This window comes from Coregonus clupeaformis, chromosome 17 (assembly GCF_020615455.1).
Source record: "Coregonus clupeaformis isolate EN_2021a chromosome 17, ASM2061545v1, whole genome shotgun sequence".
NCBI classification, from domain to species: domain Eukaryota; kingdom Metazoa; phylum Chordata; class Actinopteri; order Salmoniformes; family Salmonidae; genus Coregonus; species Coregonus clupeaformis.
The window spans coordinates 2,381,175-2,399,445 of NC_059208.1; the positions used below are offsets into that span (position 1 = coordinate 2,381,175).

At 44.8% G+C, this 18,271-nt stretch overlaps 1 protein-coding gene across 1 annotated transcript; it reads right to left on the reverse strand.

Moving 5' to 3' along the window:
* Positions 1 to 2,378: 2,378 nt before the first annotated feature.
* On the reverse strand, positions 2,379 to 17,983 carry LOC121565440 (pyruvate dehydrogenase [acetyl-transferring]-phosphatase 1, mitochondrial-like). Its single transcript, XM_041854026.2, has 9 exons — positions 17,897 to 17,983; positions 7,054 to 7,340; positions 6,804 to 6,971; positions 6,509 to 6,720; positions 6,302 to 6,383; positions 6,086 to 6,180; positions 5,804 to 5,972; positions 5,512 to 5,730; positions 2,379 to 3,665 (listed from the first exon to the last, which is right to left on the reverse strand). Exons 2-9 carry the CDS (start codon positions 7,285 to 7,287, stop codon positions 3,285 to 3,287), a joined length of 1,560 nt encoding a protein of 519 aa, XP_041709960.2. The 5' UTR covers positions 7,288 to 7,340; positions 17,897 to 17,983; the 3' UTR covers positions 2,379 to 3,284.
* Between the last annotated feature and the right edge of the window lie 288 nt (positions 17,984 to 18,271).

An 18,271-nucleotide genomic window follows, 5' to 3' on the forward strand; every position in this document is an offset into this window, starting at 1 on the left:
CGATTCCCACGGGGGGCCAGTATAAAAAAAATATACATGTATTCACTAACTGTAAGTCGCTCTGGATAAGAGCGTCTGCTAAATGACTAAAATGTAAAATGTAAAATGTTGAAGCTCGCATCTGCTACAAGACCATGGTGCTTGCCTACGGAGCTGTGAGGGGAACGGCACCTCCGTATCTTCAGGCTCTGATCAGTCCCTACACCCAAACGAGGGCATTGCGTTCATCCACCTCTGGCCTGCTGGCCCCCCTACCTCTGCGGAAGCACAGTTCCCGCTCAGCCCAGTCAAAACTGTTCGCTGCTCTGGCACCCCAATAGTGGAACAAGCTCCCTCACGACGCCAGGACAGCGGAGTCACTCACCACCTTCCGGAGACACTTGAAACCCCACCTCTTTAAGGAATACCTGGGATAGGATAAAGTAATCCTTCTATCCCCCCTTACCCCCCCCCCCCCCCCAAAAAAAAAACATATTGTAAAGTGGTTATCCCACTGGCTATAAGGTGAATGCACCAATGTGTAAGTCGCTCTGGATAAGAGCGTCTGCTAAATGACGTAAATTTAAATGTAATATTTCTGTTAAAGGGATCTTACAATAAGGTTCTGTTCTCTGACTACTAGGGCCATCTAGTGGCTGACGATGGACATGTCTGAGTTTCTGACTGCCTAGACCACAGATCGAGTGCAGCGTACGCGTGAACATAATATGAACCAGACTGGTTACATTACATGGATTCTAATATGAACCAGACTGGTTACATTACATGGATTCTAATATGAACCAGACTGGTTACATTACATGGATTCTAATATGAACCAGACTGGTTACATTACATGGACTCTAATATGAACCAGACTGGTTACATTACATGGACTCTCCTTGCTCTCTAAGTAGCCAACACGGACTACTGATGTCTGATCCAACTACACAAACTAGAAGATAAGTCTGTTTCAGGCAGACAGGGACACAGATTAAGCCTACTCCAGAGCTAAACAACAATAGGGGGTTGTTGTTGGGGAGTGTTCTCTGCAGAGTACGTCGAGGGAGAGGGTGAGCTGAACTGTGTATTGCCTTGGTCACTGTTGCCGCGTGTGACTAGGAGAATCTGTCAGAGAAATGACCATGACCTAAACACACACAAATACACACCAGTGTAACTTGAAACCTCGCTGGCTGACCTCTGGACTCTGGAATGGACTCAGTCTGCCTTGACCTTCTGAGAGCTCCGCAGGCACACAGTCTGGTCTGACCAAATTCCAGTGGTGTGACAGGAGAGAGTTAAAGACAGAGGCACTGCAGAACAGCACAACCAGGCAGCAATACTTACAGACAGGCTGAACAAAATCGAACATGTGCAGTAGCCATTGTGTGTAGTTAGTGTTTTATTAAAACATTCCAAATACAAAACACTTTACACAGTCTCAAGCCCAAACAGTTAAAGATACTGTACATACATATCAGTCACATCTCATATAATTGTGGATAAATACCTGTGACATATTAAAAGCTGCATAAATAACCTTCAAGTATTCAGCCAGCGTCCAGACAGACAGAGCCACCTTCAGCTTTACATTCTCTCCTCTCCTAAATATACACCACCAGAAGATATACAACCTCATATTATACACAACCTTCATTTGGCCTATAAAAGCCTACAGTCACATCACCATGGTTAGTGTCCTACCAACAATGACTAAGCCAGTCTGTTTTAGTCACTCCTGGAGGTTTGGCATGAACATGACAGAGGAGCTGGTTACAGTTCTAATTCCTAATTATCTGGTTACAGCAGACAGAGATCTGGCACCCCCAGGCTAGCAATGATTCAGTTTTTTTTTTTCCTCCTTTGCTTCAATACACCCCATGGGGCGGCAGGTAGCTTAGTGGTTAAGAGCGTTGCGCCAGTAACCGAAAGGTCGCTGGTTCTAATCCCCGAGCCGACTAGGTGAAAAATCTGTCGATGTGCCCTTGAGCAAGGCACTTAACCCTAATTGCTCCTGTAAGTCGCTCTGGATAAGAGCGTCTGCTAAATGACTAAAATGTAAATGTATACACCAAACCATGATCACATTAGTATACCATATCCCCTGTATGAGCGTATAACAGTCAAAAAACACAAAAGAGAGTGAGAAAGAGTGGTTTAACCACTATATTCCTTTGAAACATGTATACCTCGCAACCCTAAAAAACAAGCATCTGAACACACACCCCTCTCTACAGAATACCACCCCTCCCTCAGTCTGCTGTAGAATCTCTCAGACACACTCAGCGCATAACACACCTGATTCCTTTGGATGAGTAGTTGTGATAGATGTGTTAGTGCTGGAACTAAAGCCTGCACACTACATAGCTGTCCAGGACCTGGGTTGGTGACTGTTCTAGGAAAACGGTTCCTATCTTAGTGACGCCGTCTGTCTCCTTCTCAATAAAGCAGAGCAATAAAATCTGCTTTAGACACAGGCAGCTATTCCTCTCGAAGGTTGACAAAACAGTCAATGTTTGAAATCATTATTCAAAATATAAGACAACAAGAAGTGTGCCTGGGTGCTCTTGGCTGTCCGTCTGTAACAAGTATAAAAGGACACTGATCCATCCAATGACAGAACACAGACAGACAGAGAGCCCTACTATGTAACAGCAGAGCCATGTGGTAGTGCCAGGATGGAGGCCAGTTGCAGCTCTAGAGCAGGACAGATGCTGCAACTGCACAGCACAGAATCTGTGATATGGGAGAGGGAGGGATGTTTGTAGAGGAGTAGACAGGCCAGATTGAACAAACACAAAGGCTGCCACTGCATCATTAGCGCAATGCTCAGACAACATAGTTATAACACAGCAAACTCTTTTGGCACAAATGAAAGTTTCCTATGGGCAGAGACTGTGACATTTTCAGTGCAGAGAAGCAGAATGCTGCAGAGAGGTTGATCAAATATCCTTTAAAGGCTTCATACACACACAAGGCCACAAAACTCAGAAAAGAGCCAACTTGTGATCAGTTTCAGCAAGCATTTCAACAATCCACATGACCAGGACTGTGTGCTCACATGTGCACATACACACACTTCTTCTTCAATAACAATCCTAAAATAAGGAGTCCACAGGTAGGCAGTCCTCCCTCTGCAAGGTTAGTCCATCAACAGTATGTTTTGTGTGTGTTTGGTAAAATAAAGATTAGGTCTTAACCGTGTGTCTGTAGCAAGACCCAGTCCTCACATCAGTGTTTTTCCTCCTAAAAAGTAAACTTCCTGTTCATGTCCGCATTCCCCTCTGATAGGCTGAGCTGGCTCAGGACTCCCCCCCTTGGCGCTGGTGTCCAACCACGTGGGGGTTGAACTGTGTGATGATGATGGTGATGTCGTCGCGGTACATGCGGGCCAGTTCCTCAGGCAGAGACAACATCTTGGACAGAGTTTCGTGGTCCACTGCTCCAAACTCATTGTTGCCCACCGCGTGGCGAATCAGGTGGGTGGCAGCATTCTGGTCCTGGAATGCCAAGGAGGCGCGGGCCTTCCTCTCAGCCAGCAGCCCCTGCATCTGTCCCAGGGTGACATGGTAGCCGCCCACGGTGAGGGGCTGACGCTGGTGGACCCCCGTTAGATACTCCCCTACGATCCGGACCACCTCCTGTCGGTGGAGCGTCTCCCACAGCCCATCTGTACCCAGCACCTGCAGGAGGAGAGACAAAGATCTCTAGTTAATAAAAGGAAACTTCTATATAACGATATAACTTCAGATATAGGTACAGTGCCTTGCAAAAGTATTCATCCCCCTTGGCGTTTTTCCCAAAAAATTTTGCAATACAACCTGTAATTTAAATAGATTTTTATTGGGATTTCATGTACTGGACATACACAAAATAGTGAAATGAAAATAATAACTTGTTTCAAAAAATTCAAAAAAAGTAATAACGGAAAAGTGGTGCGTGCATATGTATTCACCCCCTTTGCTATGAAGCCCCTAAATAAGATCTGGTGCAACCAATCACCTTCAGAAGTCACATAATTAGTTAAATAAAGTCCACCTGTGTGCAACCTAAGTGTCACATGATCCGTCACATGATCTCAGTATATATTCACACACCTGTTCTGAAAGGCCCTAGAGTCTGCAACACCACTAAGCAAGGGGCACCACCAAGCAAGCGGCACCATGAAGACCAAGGAGCTCCTCAAATAGGTCAGGGACAAAGTTGTGGAGAAGTACAGATCAGGGTTGGGTTATAAAATAATATCAGAAACTTTGAACATCCCACGGAGCACCATTAAATCCATTATTAAAAAATGGAAAGAATATGGTACCACAGCAAACCTGCCAAGAGAGCGCTGCCCACCAAAACTCATGGACCAGGCAAGGAGGGCATTAATCAGAGAGGCAACAAAGAGACCAAAGATAACCCTGAAGGAGCTGCAAAGCTCCACAGCGGAGATTGGAGTATCTGTCCATAGGACCACTTTAAGCCGTACACTCCACAGAGCTGGGCTTTACAGAAGAGTGGCCAGAAAAAAGCCATTGCTTAAAGAAAAAAATAAGCAAACACGTTTGGTGTTCGCCAAAAGGCATGTGGGAGACTCCCCAAACATATGGAAGAATGTACTCTGGTCAGATGAGACTAAAATTGAGCTTTTTGGCCATCAAGGAAAACGCTATGTCTGGCGCAAACCCAACACTTCTCATCACCCCAAGAACACCATCCCCACAGTGAAGCATGGTGGTGGCAGCATCATGCTGTGGGGATGTTTTTCATTGGTAGGGACTGGGAAACTGGTCAGAATTGAAGGAATGATGGATGGCGCTAAATACAGGGAAATTATTGAGGGAAACCTGTGTTACGCCTTCAGTCTTCTAGAGATTTGAGACTGGCACGGAGGTTCACCTTCCAGCAGGACAATGACCCTAAGCATACTGCTAAAGCAACACTCGAGTGGTTTAAAGGGAAACATGTAAATGTCTTGGAATGGCCTAGACCTCAAAGCCCAGACCTCAATCCAATTGAGAATCTGTGGTATGACTTAAAGGTTGCTGTACACCAGCAGAACCCATCCAACTTGAAGGAGCTGGAGCAGTTTTGCCTTTGAGAATGGGCAAAAATCCCAGTGGCTAGATGTGCCAAGCGTATAGAGACATACCCCAAGAGACTTGCAACTGTAATTGCTGCAAAAGGTGGCTCTACAAAGTATTGACTAGTGAATAGTTATGCACGCTCAAGTTCTATTTTTTGTCTTATTTCATCTTGGTTTCACCCCAAAAAGTATTTTGCATCTTCAAAGTGGTAGGCATGTTGTGTAAATCAAATGATACAAACCCCCCCCAAAAATCTATTTTAATTCCAGGTTGTAAGGCAACAAAATAGGAAAAATGCCAAGGGGGGTGAATACTTTCGCAAGCCACTGTACGTTTTAAATGGAACACAATGCAAGTTTCTGTTAAAGAAAAGACAACAATGCCTTATCAACCAATGAATGAATGAAATCATGAATTGGTCAATCAATCAATTGACCAATGCTTTGTCTCTCACCAGGAAGTGGTCCTGAGGTCGGAGGCGGTGGTGTGTGATCTCAGGCTCGGCCGTGAGGTAGGGAGGGGTGTGGTAGTTGGGGGGGATGAACTTGGTGTGTTCGTTGTCATGGAGCTGGTCTGGTCCTGACTCCAACACACCTCGCTGCAAGTCAATGCTCCACTTGAACTTCACATCTCCAAACGCACGGAACGGCATCAGCAGGCCTAACAACCGGTCCTGACAGAGGGAGAGAAAGAGATAGGGGATATGTTTTTTGTTTTTTTTTACATGGATGTGCAACGGTACTGACCTGTCGTATGACAGTCTTCTTCTCAGCGGGGGGGTGCTCCCCCTGGATGCGGGCCACCTCGTTCTCATTCTGGGCGTTGTGGTCGTTGGAGAGCGTGTGAGCGCTGAACGAGCCATCCTTCTCCTGGACCCCTAGCACCGCCCGGCCGTCGCCCGTGTTCGCTACATACCTACACAGCCACATTCACACAGTCAGAGCCAGATGGAGCAGACAGATCGAGACCAGGTAGTACATATGAGAGCCAACAGAGAGAGATCCATGGGTGTGGACTAGAGTACGTACAGGTCGGATCCATCAATGTGAGCTACACAGGCAGTCGCTCCAGAGAAGGCCACTCTCAGAACCCAGTAGTGGAGGAAGGAATTGGCGTCTCCCACCTGGACAACACAACACAGGGCTCAGCACTACACATTTATACCCAGGGCTGGATACTATGGTAACACAGAGACGTCGATGGATGGAGGATAGAAGTCAAGGGGATAGAACAGGGTCTCCCACCTGAGCCTCCAGAGACAGGTCACTGTCCAGTCTCTTAAAGGCACTCAGCAATGCCTCTCTGGGCCCTAGGCTCTCCCCTGGACTGGGAACACAATCACATACAATCAACTCCAACACTGAATAATGACCCATGTTTAATAACATTACTGATGCATCCTCATTACCACATGCCTGTTGAGGTCTATGACTTGCTGCGAGTGTGTGTACCTGCTGAGGTCTATGAGTTCCTGCCAGTAGGTTCTGAGGCTGTTGAAGTACATAGTCTGTGCCTCCCTGGTGAAGTAGTCGTTGGGGTGTTTGTGCCACTGCAGGATGGGGCTCAGGGGTCTGCCTGCCTCTACTGCCGACTCCAGCTCACACAGGGTCTCATGGGGCATCAACGACATGGCTATGTAGTAGAACAACCTCTCACTCAACGCCTGAGAAAAAGAGAGAGGTAGATGTTTTAACTGCACATGAAAACTAGCTTGGTGATTATACACAATGACAGCAGAAACTCTACCTGAGCACAGGCGCAGCCTGCATGGCCGTCGAACACTCCCAGCAGCAACCCCCGCGTCTGCAGACAGGTGGCAGCGCTGCGCCGGTCCTCGATGGGTGCGTTGGCAGGCAGCTGGTTACTGTCGAACCCCATTACCGACGACACGTTCTTACCATCAAACTCTGGAACCTAGAACCAAAGCACACACTCATATTCTTATGGTCTCAGCGTAATCGTGAAGCTGTACTCGTTGTGTGTCGTCCGCCCCTACCTTGAAGCTGTACTCGTTGGCCTTGAGGATTGAGTTGACCTGTGGGGGGGTGAGATTGTAGCTGTGGAGATCAGGGGTCCTCCTATAGCCACGCACGGGCATGGTTGACGGCCATGTGGGGTTAGGCTGCGACGAGGAGGGGCAGCAGGGGGGCTGGCGTTGGCATGGGAACAGGGAGGAACCCCAGAGCCTCGCTCGAGGGAAGCCTCGGAAAAGCTGTGATGTCACGGGCATGGTGGCGCGCTCTGGGCGCACACACTCTCAGAGTTCCACCAACACACACACACCTACGGGAAAAAATGTAGCCTGTATCGTCTGTATCATTCAGTCAACACAGCCACGGCTGATTATGTCATTTTGATTGTGTACACTCCTCTAATTCATTCAGTGTACATAAATTACTGCCTCGTAGTAACAGAGCTCTCAACAAAGGTACCATTACAGATCGATACAAACAAAAGTGACATGCATATAACATAACGGATCAAGTCAAGCACTTTTATCTTTCAACCCAATTTTGATTGTGTGGTGAATAAGGGAGCTGGAACCAGTGACTTTGCTACAAGGCAACCTCCTGTGCCATAGAGGTCTGAGCCTCTTGGCTGAGGCTTTAGTATGCTTTGAGGGAGGTTGCACTGGAACAATGGAACACTGCATTCCACTACTGTAGCTGACTAGTGTGACAGACTGGCACTAGGTTGCTCCATAAAAGAGCCTTGCACCTCTACAGCAGTGGTTCTCAAACTTCACTCCAGACATTTCACAATTTAGTTGTAGCTCTAAACTAGCTCACCTGATTCACCTATACAAGGGCTTGATGATTAGTTGACAAGTTGAATCAGGCGTGCTAGCTCTGGAATAGATCAAATACATGGAATGGCTGAAGTTCCCGAGGAGAGGTTTGAGAACCAGTGCTCTACAGGGGTTAGCCACGGCTAGTTGCCTGCCAGGCTTTGTTGCTCCATAAAAGAGCCTTGCACATCTACAGGGGTCAGCAACCCCTAGTTTGCCTGACAAACTATATATAGTCCTGTCAAGCGGATCTGACATTTGCTCACTACTGAAAGCCCGATCTTGTCCTACTGAACTAGATTCTCTGCAACGGCTATCCCTCTCTCTGCCCTTTACGCCTCCTAGATTAGGACCCCTATTGTAACAGCTAATGGGGATCCTAATAAAATACAAAAAAATACAAAAATTACACAACAATTAAAGGGGCAATCAGTAGTTGCTAAATTCATGATATGTACCAATTGATTATTGAAGATGTTGGGTTCTATTTTTCTCATAATTGGATCTGTATGTGATGAATAACTTAGAAGGAATGCATTAATGAGGAGCATAGGTTTGTACTATACTGATATAAATTGTTTCACATAACAGGCTGTGATTCATGTAAGGAACGTTAGGGGTAGGACAGATAAGACTTGTATTTCTTACAGATACGAACACTCTCTCTTTGTTGTCTGTGAAACCGTCCTTGAACGTGGGTACATGGAGTACAGATTGGAGGGGTGTCTTTTGGGTGCTGACTCCGCAGGTTATTATGATAGCAACTTATGCCTGGGAACGGTGGAGCACCAAGGGGTGGGACTAACCCGTGCACCAACGGATTGGCTGAGTAAAGTCTAAACCACACTCAGTCCTTTACTCTGATTGGCCAACAGAAGAGGTGGGAACTCTCTGTCAGAGTATTTGAGAAATAACCTGTAAACAATGGTTTAGTTCTCTGAGTGCCCTGCGTGGTATTTCAGTGGACCCGTATATACGAACCTTCATACTTATCATACATACATTTTGCATATAATAAATTAAGCTTGGATTGAAGATCTCTTGATTCTTATTCCAATACCAGATTTGAATTACGCAATTTCTAACAATTGGTGACCCCGACGTGATCTGGTGGCGGAACTTCGCTGGAATTCACCCAGCCTATTGGACATCACTGTCATCGAACTGTGTGTTTCACAAAGTGCCCGGGCTTCTAAAAACACTGGTAAGCAGACACCCATTGTTAAATAACTAAAGTTCTGCATATTGGCTTTATCCAAATTAATTTTGTGAAACACCTGTTTGATGTAAGTGAACCCTATTGTACTATAAATAACGATTACAGTATACTATTTCGATTTCATAATATACTATGCAAATGTTTGATAATTGTGATGGTTAAACCCATGGGAGTGCGACGCTATGACTGAGGCTCATAGGAGGCACTTTAAAGTAGATTAGATAGTGCGACGCTATGACTGAAGGCTCATAGGAGGTACTTTAAAATAGATTAGATAGTGCGACGCTATGACTGAAGGCTCATAGGAGGTAGTTTAAAATAGATTAGATAGTGCGACGCTATGACTGAAGGCTCATAGGAGGTACTTTAAAAGTTAGACAGTGCGAGTGTTGTCGTATGCATGAGAGTGTGAATGATAAACCTGTATACCTTGATAGAAAACTAATTGGGAATTAAAACATCTGTGGCTGTCCAAACTGTATAATTTGGGAATAACTGTTGGGTTTGTGGTTGCTTAAACCAATCAATTTTTATTTTATATAGCCCTTCTTACATCAGCTAATATCTCGAAGTGCTGTACAGAAACCCAGCCTAAAACCCCAAACAGCTAGTAATGCAGGTGTAGAAGCACGGTGGCTAGGAAAAACTCCCTAGAAAGGCAAAACCTAGGAAGAAACCTAGAGAGGAACCAGGCTATGAGGGGTGGCCAGTCCTCTTCTGGCTGTGCCGGGTGGAGATTATAACAGAACCATGCCAAGATGTTCAAAAATGTTCATAAGTGACAAGCATGGTCAAATAATAATCAGGAATAAATCTCAGTTGGCTTTTCATAGCCGATCATTAGAGTTTAAAACAGCAGGTCTGGGACAGGTAGGGTTCCATAACCGCAGGCAGAACAGTTTAAACTGGAATAGCAGCAAGGCCAGGCGGACTGGGGACAGCAAGGAGTCACCACGGCCGGTAGTCCCGACGTATGGTCCTAGGGCTCAGGTCTCTCAGTTGGCTTTTCATAGCCGATCATTTAGAGTTGAAAACAGCAGGTCTGGGACAGGTAGGGGGTTTCGTAGCCGCAGGCAGAACAGTTGAAACTGGAATAGCAGCAAGGCCAGGCGGACTGGGGACAGCAAGGTGTCATCATGCCCGGTAGTCCTGACGTATGGTCCTAGGGCTCAGGTTCTCAGAGAGAAAGAGAGAACGAGAGAATTAGAGAGAGCATACTTAAATTCACACAGGACACTGGATAAGACAGGAGAAGTACTCCAGGTATAACCAACTAACCCCAGCCCCCCGACACATAAACTACTGCAGCATAAATACTGGAGGCTGAGACAGGAGCGGTCCGGAGACACTGTGGCCCCATCCGAAGAAACCCCGGACAGGGCCAAACAGGAAGGATATAACCCCACCCACTCCGCCAAAGCACAGCCCCCGCACCACTAGAGGGATATCCCCAACCACCAACTTACAATCCTGAGACAAGGCCGAGTATAGCCCACAGAGGTCTCCACCACAGCACAAACCAAGGGGGGCGCCAACCCAGACAGGAAGATCACGTCAGTAACTCAACCCACTCAAGTGACGCACCCTCCCAGGGACGGCATGAAAGAGCACCAGCAAGCCAGTGACTCAGCCCCTGCAACAGGGTTAGAGGCAGAGAACCCCAGTGGAGAGGGGAACCGCCCGGCAGAGACAGCAAGGGCTGTTCGTTGCTCCAGCCTTTCCGTTCACCTTCACACTCCTGGGCCAGACTACACTCAATCATATGACCTACTGAAGAGATAAGTCTTCAGTAAAGACTTAAAGGTTGAGACCGAGTCTGCGTCTCTCACATGGGTAGGCAGACTGTTCCATAAAAATGGAGATCTATAGGAGAAAGCCCTGCCTCCCGCTGTTTGCTTAGAAATTCTAGGGACAATTAGGAGGCCTGCGTCTTGTGACCGTAGCGTACGTGTTGGTATGTACGGCAGGACCAACTCGGAAAGATAGGTAGGAGCAAGCCCATGTAACGCTTTATAGGTTAACAGTAAAACCTTGAAATCAGCCCTTGCCTTAACAGGAAGCCAGTGTAGGGAAGCTAGCACTGGAGTAATATGATCAAATTTCTTGGTTCTAGTCAGGATTCTAGCAGCCGTATTTAGCACTAACTGAAGTTTATTTAGTGCTTTATCCGGTAGCCGGAAAATAGAGCATTGCAGTAGTCTAATCTAGAAGTAACAAATGCATGGATTAATTTTTCTGCATCATTTTTGGACAGAAAATTTCTGATTTTTGCAATGTTACGTAGATGGAAAAAAGCTGTCCTTGAAACAGTCTTGATATGTTCACAAAAGAGAGATCAGGGTCAAGAGTAACGCCTAGGTCCTTCACAGTTTTATTTGAGACGACTTTACAACCATCAAGATGAATTGTCAGATTTAACAGAAGATCTCTTTGTTTCTTGGGACCTAGAACAAGCATCTCTGTTTTGTCCGAGTTTAAAAGTAAAAAGTTTTCAGCCATCCACTTCCTTATGTCTGAAACACAGGCTTCTAGCGAGGGCAATTTTGGGGCTTCACCATGCTTCATTGAAATGTACAGCTGTGTGTCATCCGCATAGCAGTGAAAGTTAACATTATGTTTTCGAATAACATCCCCAAGAGGTAAAATATATAGTGAAAACAATAGTGGTCCTAAAACGGAACCTTGAGGAACACCGAAATGTACAGTTGATTTGTCGGAGGACAGACCATTCACAGAGACAAACTGATATCTTTCCGACAGGTAGGATCTAAACCAGGCCAGAACTTGTCCGTGTAGACCAATTTGGGTTTCCAGTCTCTCCAAAAGAATGTGGTGATCGATGGTGTCAAAGGCAGCACTAAGGTCTAGTAGCACGAGGACAGATGCAGAGCCTCGGTCTGACGCCATTAAAAGGTCATTTACCACCTTCACAAGTGCAGTCTCAGTGCTATGATGGGGTCTAAAACCAGACTGAAGCATTTCGTATACATTGTTTGTCTTCAGAAAGGCAGTGAAGTTGCTGCGCAACAGCTTTTTCTAAAATTTTTGAGAGGAATGGAAGATTCGATATAGGCCGATAGTTTTTTATATTTTCCGGGTCAAGGTTTGGCTTTTTCAAGAGAGGCTTTATCACTGCCACTTTTAGTGAGTTTGGTACACATCCGGTGGATAGAGAGCTGTTTATTATGTTCAACATAGGAGGGCCAAGCACAGGAAGCAGCTCCTTCAGCAGTTTAGTAGGAATAGGATCCAGTATGCAGCTTGAAGGTTTAGAGGCCATGATTATTTTCATCATTGTGTCAAGAGATATAGTACTAAAACACTTAAGTGTCTCTCCCGATCCCAGGCCCTCGCAGAGCTGTGCAGATCCAGGACAGCTAAGCCCTGGAGGAATACGCAGATTCAAAGAGGAGTCCGTAATTTGCTTTCTAATGGTCGTGATCTTTTCCTCAAAGAAGTTCATGAATTTATCACTGCTGAAGTGAAACCATCCTCTCTTGGGAATGCTGCTTTTAGTTAGCTTTGCAACAGTATCAAAAAGAAATTTTGGATTGTTCTTATTTTCCTCGATTAATTTGGAAAAGTAGGATGATCGAGCAGCAGTGAGGGCTCTTCGGTACTGCACGGTACTGTCTTTCCAAGCTAGTCGGAAGACTTCCAGTTTGGTGTGGCGCCATTTCGCTCCAATTTCCTGAAGCTTGCTTCAAAGCTCGGGTATTTTCTGTATACCAGGGAGCTAGTTTCTTATGACAAATGTTTTTCGTTTTTAGGGGTGCAACTGCATCTAGGGTATTGCGCAAGGTTAAATTGAGTTCCTCAGTTAAGTGGTTAACTGATTTTTGTCCTCTGACGTCCTTGGGTAGGCAGAAGGAGTCTGGAAGGGCATCAATGAATTTTTGTGTTGTCTGAGAATTTATAGCACGACTTTTGATGCTCCTTGGTTGGGGTCTGAGCAGATTATTTGTTGCGATTGCAAACGTAATAAAATGGTGGTCCGATAGTCCAGGATTTTGTGGAAAAACATTAAGATCTACAACATTTATTCCATGGGACAAAACTAGGTCCAGAGTATGACTGTGGCAGTGAGTAGGTCCAGAGACATGTTGGACAAAACCCACTGAGTCGATAATGGCTCCGAAAGACTTTTGGAGTGGGTCTGTGGACTTCTCCATGTGAATATTAAAATCACCAAAAATTAGAATATGATCTGCTATGACTACAAGGTCTGATAGGAATTCAGGAAACTCAGAGAGGAACGCTGTATATGGCCCAGGAGGCCTGTAAACAGTAGCTATAAAAAGTGATTGAGTAGGCTGCATAGATTTCATGACTAGAAGCTCGAAAGATGAAAACGTCATTTTTTTTTGTAAATTGAAATTTGCTATCGTAAATGTTAGCAACACCTCCGCCTTTGCGGGATGCACGGGAATATGGTCACTAGTGTAACCAGGAGGTGAGGCCTCATTTAACACAGCAAATTCATCAGGCTTAAGCCATGTTTCAGTCAGGCCAATCACATCAAGATTATGATCAGTGATTAGTTCATTGACTATGACTGCCTTTTGAAGTGAGGGATCTAACATTAAGTAACCCTATTTTGAGATGTGAGGTATCACGATCTCTTTCAATAATGGCAGGAATGGAGGAGGTCTTTATCCTAATAAGATTGCTAGGGTGAACACCACCATGTTTAGTTTTGCCCAACCTAGGTCGAGGCACAGACACAGTCTCAATGGGTATGGCTGAGCTGACTACACTGACTATGCTATTGGCAGACTCCACTAAGCTGGCAGGTTGGCTAACAGCCTGCTGCCTGGCCTGCACCCTATTTCACTGTGGGGCTAGAGGAGTTAGAGCCCTATCTATGTTGGTAGATAAGAGGAGAGCACCCCTCCAGTTAGGATGGAGTCCGTCACTCCTCAGCAGGTCAAGCTTGATCCTGTTTGTGGGTGAGTCCCAGAAAGAGGGCCAATTATCCACAAATGTTATCTTTTGGGAGGGGCAGAAAACAGTTTTCAACCAGCGATTGAGTGCTGAGACTCTGCTGTAGAGCTCGTCACTTCCCCTAACTGGGAGGGGGCCAGAGACAATTACTCGATGCCGACACATCTTTCTAGCTGATTTACACGCTGAAGCTATGTTGCACTTGGTGACCTCTGACTGTTTCATCCTAACATCGTTGGTGCCGACGTGGATAACAATATCTCTATACTCTCTACACTCGCCAGTTTTAGCTTTAGCCAGCACCATCTTTAGATTAGCCTTAACGTCGGTAGCCCTGCCCCCTGGTAAACAGTGTATGATCGCTGGGTGATTCGTTTAAGTCTAATACTGCGGGTAATGGAGTCGCCAATGACTAGGGTTTTCAATTTGTCAGAGCTAATGGTGGGAGCCTTCGGAGTCTCAGACCCCGTAACGGGAGGAGTAGAGACTAGAGAAGACTCAGACTCAGACTCCGACTCGCTACATAATGGGGAAAACCGGTTGAAGGTTTCTGTCGGCTGAATGAGCGACACCGGTTGAGCATTCCAACAGTATTTCCCTCCAGAAGCCATGAGAAAGTTGTCCGGCCGTGGGACTGTGCGGGGGATTTATACTAACATTACTGTCTGTACTTACTGGTGGCACAGACGCTGTTTCTTCCTTTCCTACACTGATATTACCCTTGCCTAACGATTGCGTCTGAAGCTGGGCTTGTAGCACAGCTATTCTCGCCGTAAGGCGAGAATTCTCCTGTATATTATGAGTACAGCGACTGCAATTAGAAGACATCATGTTAATGTTACTACTTAGCTTCGGCTGTTGAAGATGTTGATGAACCATGTCCAGATAAAGCGTCCGGAGTGAAAAAAGTTGAATAAGGGAAAAAAGTTGCGATGGAAAAAAGGAAAATAACGTAAAGTTGGCAGCTAAAACGCACAGGAAAATGACTCTTCTGTCTCGGGATAAACGTCCGGGGTGAAAAAAGTTTAACGAAAAAGATGAGTGAGGACAAAACTAAAAAGTTGGTAAATTTGTTGAACACAGAGATTGATTAAACGTTTATTAAAAGTAAAACGTGAATAGTTTGTTAGGTAGCCAAGTAGCAACAAACAGCAGAGCAGCACGGAGACAATGCGGAAGCGAGACGGAAGTCACGTGAAACAGGTACAAACGTATCCACCGCTTTACAGTAAACCATATAACCCGTTAATAACAATTGGGAACATAAAGCTAAAGTGATGAATGACTAGTGTGACTGAACTGAAACGTTTGAGCTGATATGATTGAACTGTGGCGTTTGATGTTTGACCCTGCAAAAATACTGGTTAAACAATTAGACTGAAATAATTCGGTTTATCGTTGAAATATAAATATGCACCAACTTTAACTAATTAGGTGGGAATGATTTGATTTAAATAAATAGACTAAAGTACTTTAAATAACGGCAGAATATTGGGAACACTCAAACGAAAAACAGCTCTTCAAAAGAGCCTGCTCCCACCGAAAGCTGAAGAGAGAGTTGCGAGGGGAGGGGCTGGAGAGAGCGAAAGTGTGGCTTTTGGAGCCAGGACAGACTGGGAGTTGGCTGGGAACACCACGGGGTGATTATTTGAGAGGTGCATGTGGGTTTCTGACGAGGGATGAGATGGGTGAGAAAGTAGAGAATATTTACATTTGCATTTTTGGTGATTTGGCAGACGCTCTTGTCCAGAGCGACTTGCAGGAGCGATTGGGGTTGAGTGCCTTGCTCGAGGGCACATCGGCAGATTTTTCGCCTGGTCGGCTCGGGGATTGGAACCGGCGACCTCTCGGTTGTTGGCGCGGCGCTATTGATCACTTTTGGTACAATTAAGAACGATAATGTATTTTGGTTACGTGGATGCAAGTGACATTGGCTGTTGTGATGGGGGAATAGCGCCAGCCTGTGGTGGGTTATGGATTTGTTACATAAACTTATATTTTAAACTAAAGTGATGGAGTAGGCTACAATTATAACATTATCAAAAAAAGGCACAATTTAATGTGAAATAGTTATTACAATTATTATCATTGATCCAGTAATGATATAAGGATAGTAGAGGAAGGCAGGGGATTTAATCTCATTTAGAGAAGTTATATTAGGAAGAAAATACCATTAAATTAGGGAACATTTGATGTAACCGTGATTGTATTGGCTAAAAACTCAAATATGACATTTACAGGGGGGACAGGAACAATAGAAGGGGAGACAGATTTTCCTAGGGGGTTGAACAAATAATTGATAATGGATCATTTGAGATGAGATCACATGTAGCAGAGTTAGGGTAATCAATTAAATAATCATTGTATACTCGAGGAATTTTGAGTGGTTTTATAGATTAGTTATGAGGAATTAGATTGATACAAACAATTATTGATGGGTTAAGACTGGGGATATCTGTATCATGTTTTGTGTGTACTACCATCTTTAGATTATAACCAGGAGAAAGAGAATTAGCTTATCTCATTGGAATGTTGCCCAGGGCGAGGGGGAGCAGTAGTGAAGTTAGGCAGTATTTAGGTCATAAAAGTGAGCTACCAAATTAAGGCCTGGCTATTTGTGGTTGTTGTTTTTCAAATTGGGTTTTTCAAACAAAAAACAACACACCTAGTATGATGTTTATAAGCCTTGTTGTTTCAAAAAAAAATTTTTGGGGGGGGGGGGTTCAGCAGGTCAAGGGTGATAGGTCTTAGAGGAGCACACACAGTGAATGTTATGTTCACTATGGGATGGAACAGTTCGTTGAATAATTTCAATTGCCTCTGAACTCTGTTTTAACCTTCTGGTGTTAATTAATCATCCACACTAGTAAATTCTAAAGGCATGAGAGGAGGACTTTAAGATAGTTTATTTTACGAAGTTGAGGGTAATTTATAGTACTGTGAAAATTGTGAAGAAGATTATAATTTGGTAATAATATATTTGATTGGCATATAATAAATTAAGCTTGGATTGAAGATCTCTTGATTCTTATTCCAATACCAGATTTGAATTACGCAATTTCTAACAAAGAATATAACTTATAAATGCCTCAACTGTCATACCCCATCAAAACCCAAAATATAAGCTTGTTTTACTCCAATGTTTGTAAACAAAGTGAATGTAAGCAAACACTATATAGCCCCAAAACATAGTTAAAGATATTATTTTTATATCATGGATGGTTAGTCCTTGCATCCATTGCTCTCTCTATGAATTTGAGAGTGGTTACATTTCTCCAGCCCTAACCCTCAGCTTTTTACCGAAACAGGGGCCGGGATTTCGCTTTTTTATTGTTGCTACTGCTGATTAACGCTTTAATCTAGCTATTTGTAGCGATGGGGCAATGCATGCCACTGCTCTGGCCGGTCGAAAGAGACCCAGGCACGGCTGAACTGCAGAGAACCACCCGGTACTAGTTGAAATACCACTCAGACCTCCAGTCTATGACCAGTGACCACGGCCTATCCCTGGCTAGGCCTTTACAGTACAGTTCAGGGTCAGCCTTCTTTGTACTTAGATTAAATCGACATCAATCTCTACATAATTCCCAATAGCGAATAATCCCAAATGCAAGCCTAATTGAAGCCAGCACATTGTGTTACGCCTTAATTTGATGGGCCGAAAAAGTCTACTCTACTGCTGGGTAGTAACGTTCTGGCTAGCGATGATCTAGCTATGCGTCACCGCAAGCCAGCCAAAAACACCACTCCTCCTTCAGCCCTTGTACATTACTGTCACGGTAACAAAGCTCACGACATAAGAGGTCAGTTATCAATGCAGAGAACACATGCTGTACAAAAGTAACATGCAAAACGGATCAAGCCAAACACATTTATCTAGCCACCGACCTTATTCTCAGAGTTTACAATTTTGTTTTCGTACGCTACCGACCCTCCTGCATCTCTCTCGAGCTCAGGACACACTGAACGCTGATTGGCTCACCTCTCTGACAGAGGAGCGTTGACTAGCTTCTTAACCCTTTGCACGCTGGTGGGGGTTGGTGACATTGACTTTCATGCATCAAAATTATGTATAGATCTCTCATCAAAATGAGTTAATTAACTATTCATCATTACCTATGATTAACTATTTGCAAAAGAACACCCAGTGTAGTAAAGGAACAGGTGAACGGATCCTGCTGGCTGCAGCTCCTACTGGCCCCTGGAGCAGAGCTGAGCTGGGGCTACTCTTATCTAGTTTTATAGCCCATAATAAGGTCATCA

Excerpts from the sequence above, each read along its gene's own strand:
- LOC121565440 (XM_041854026.2), bottom strand. The coding sequence starts at position 7,287 with ATGCCCGTGACATCACAGCTTTTCCGAGGCTTCCCTCGAGCGAGGCTC. Across the intron at positions 6,721-6,803 it reads CAGGCTGCGCCTGTGCTCAG|GCGTTGAGTGAGAGGTTGTT; the intron begins GTAGAGTTTCTG and ends TCTTTTTCTCAG. Across the intron at positions 6,384-6,508 it reads GAACTCATAGACCTCAGCAG|TCCAGGGGAGAGCCTAGGGC; the intron begins GTACACACACTC and ends TTGTGTTCCCAG.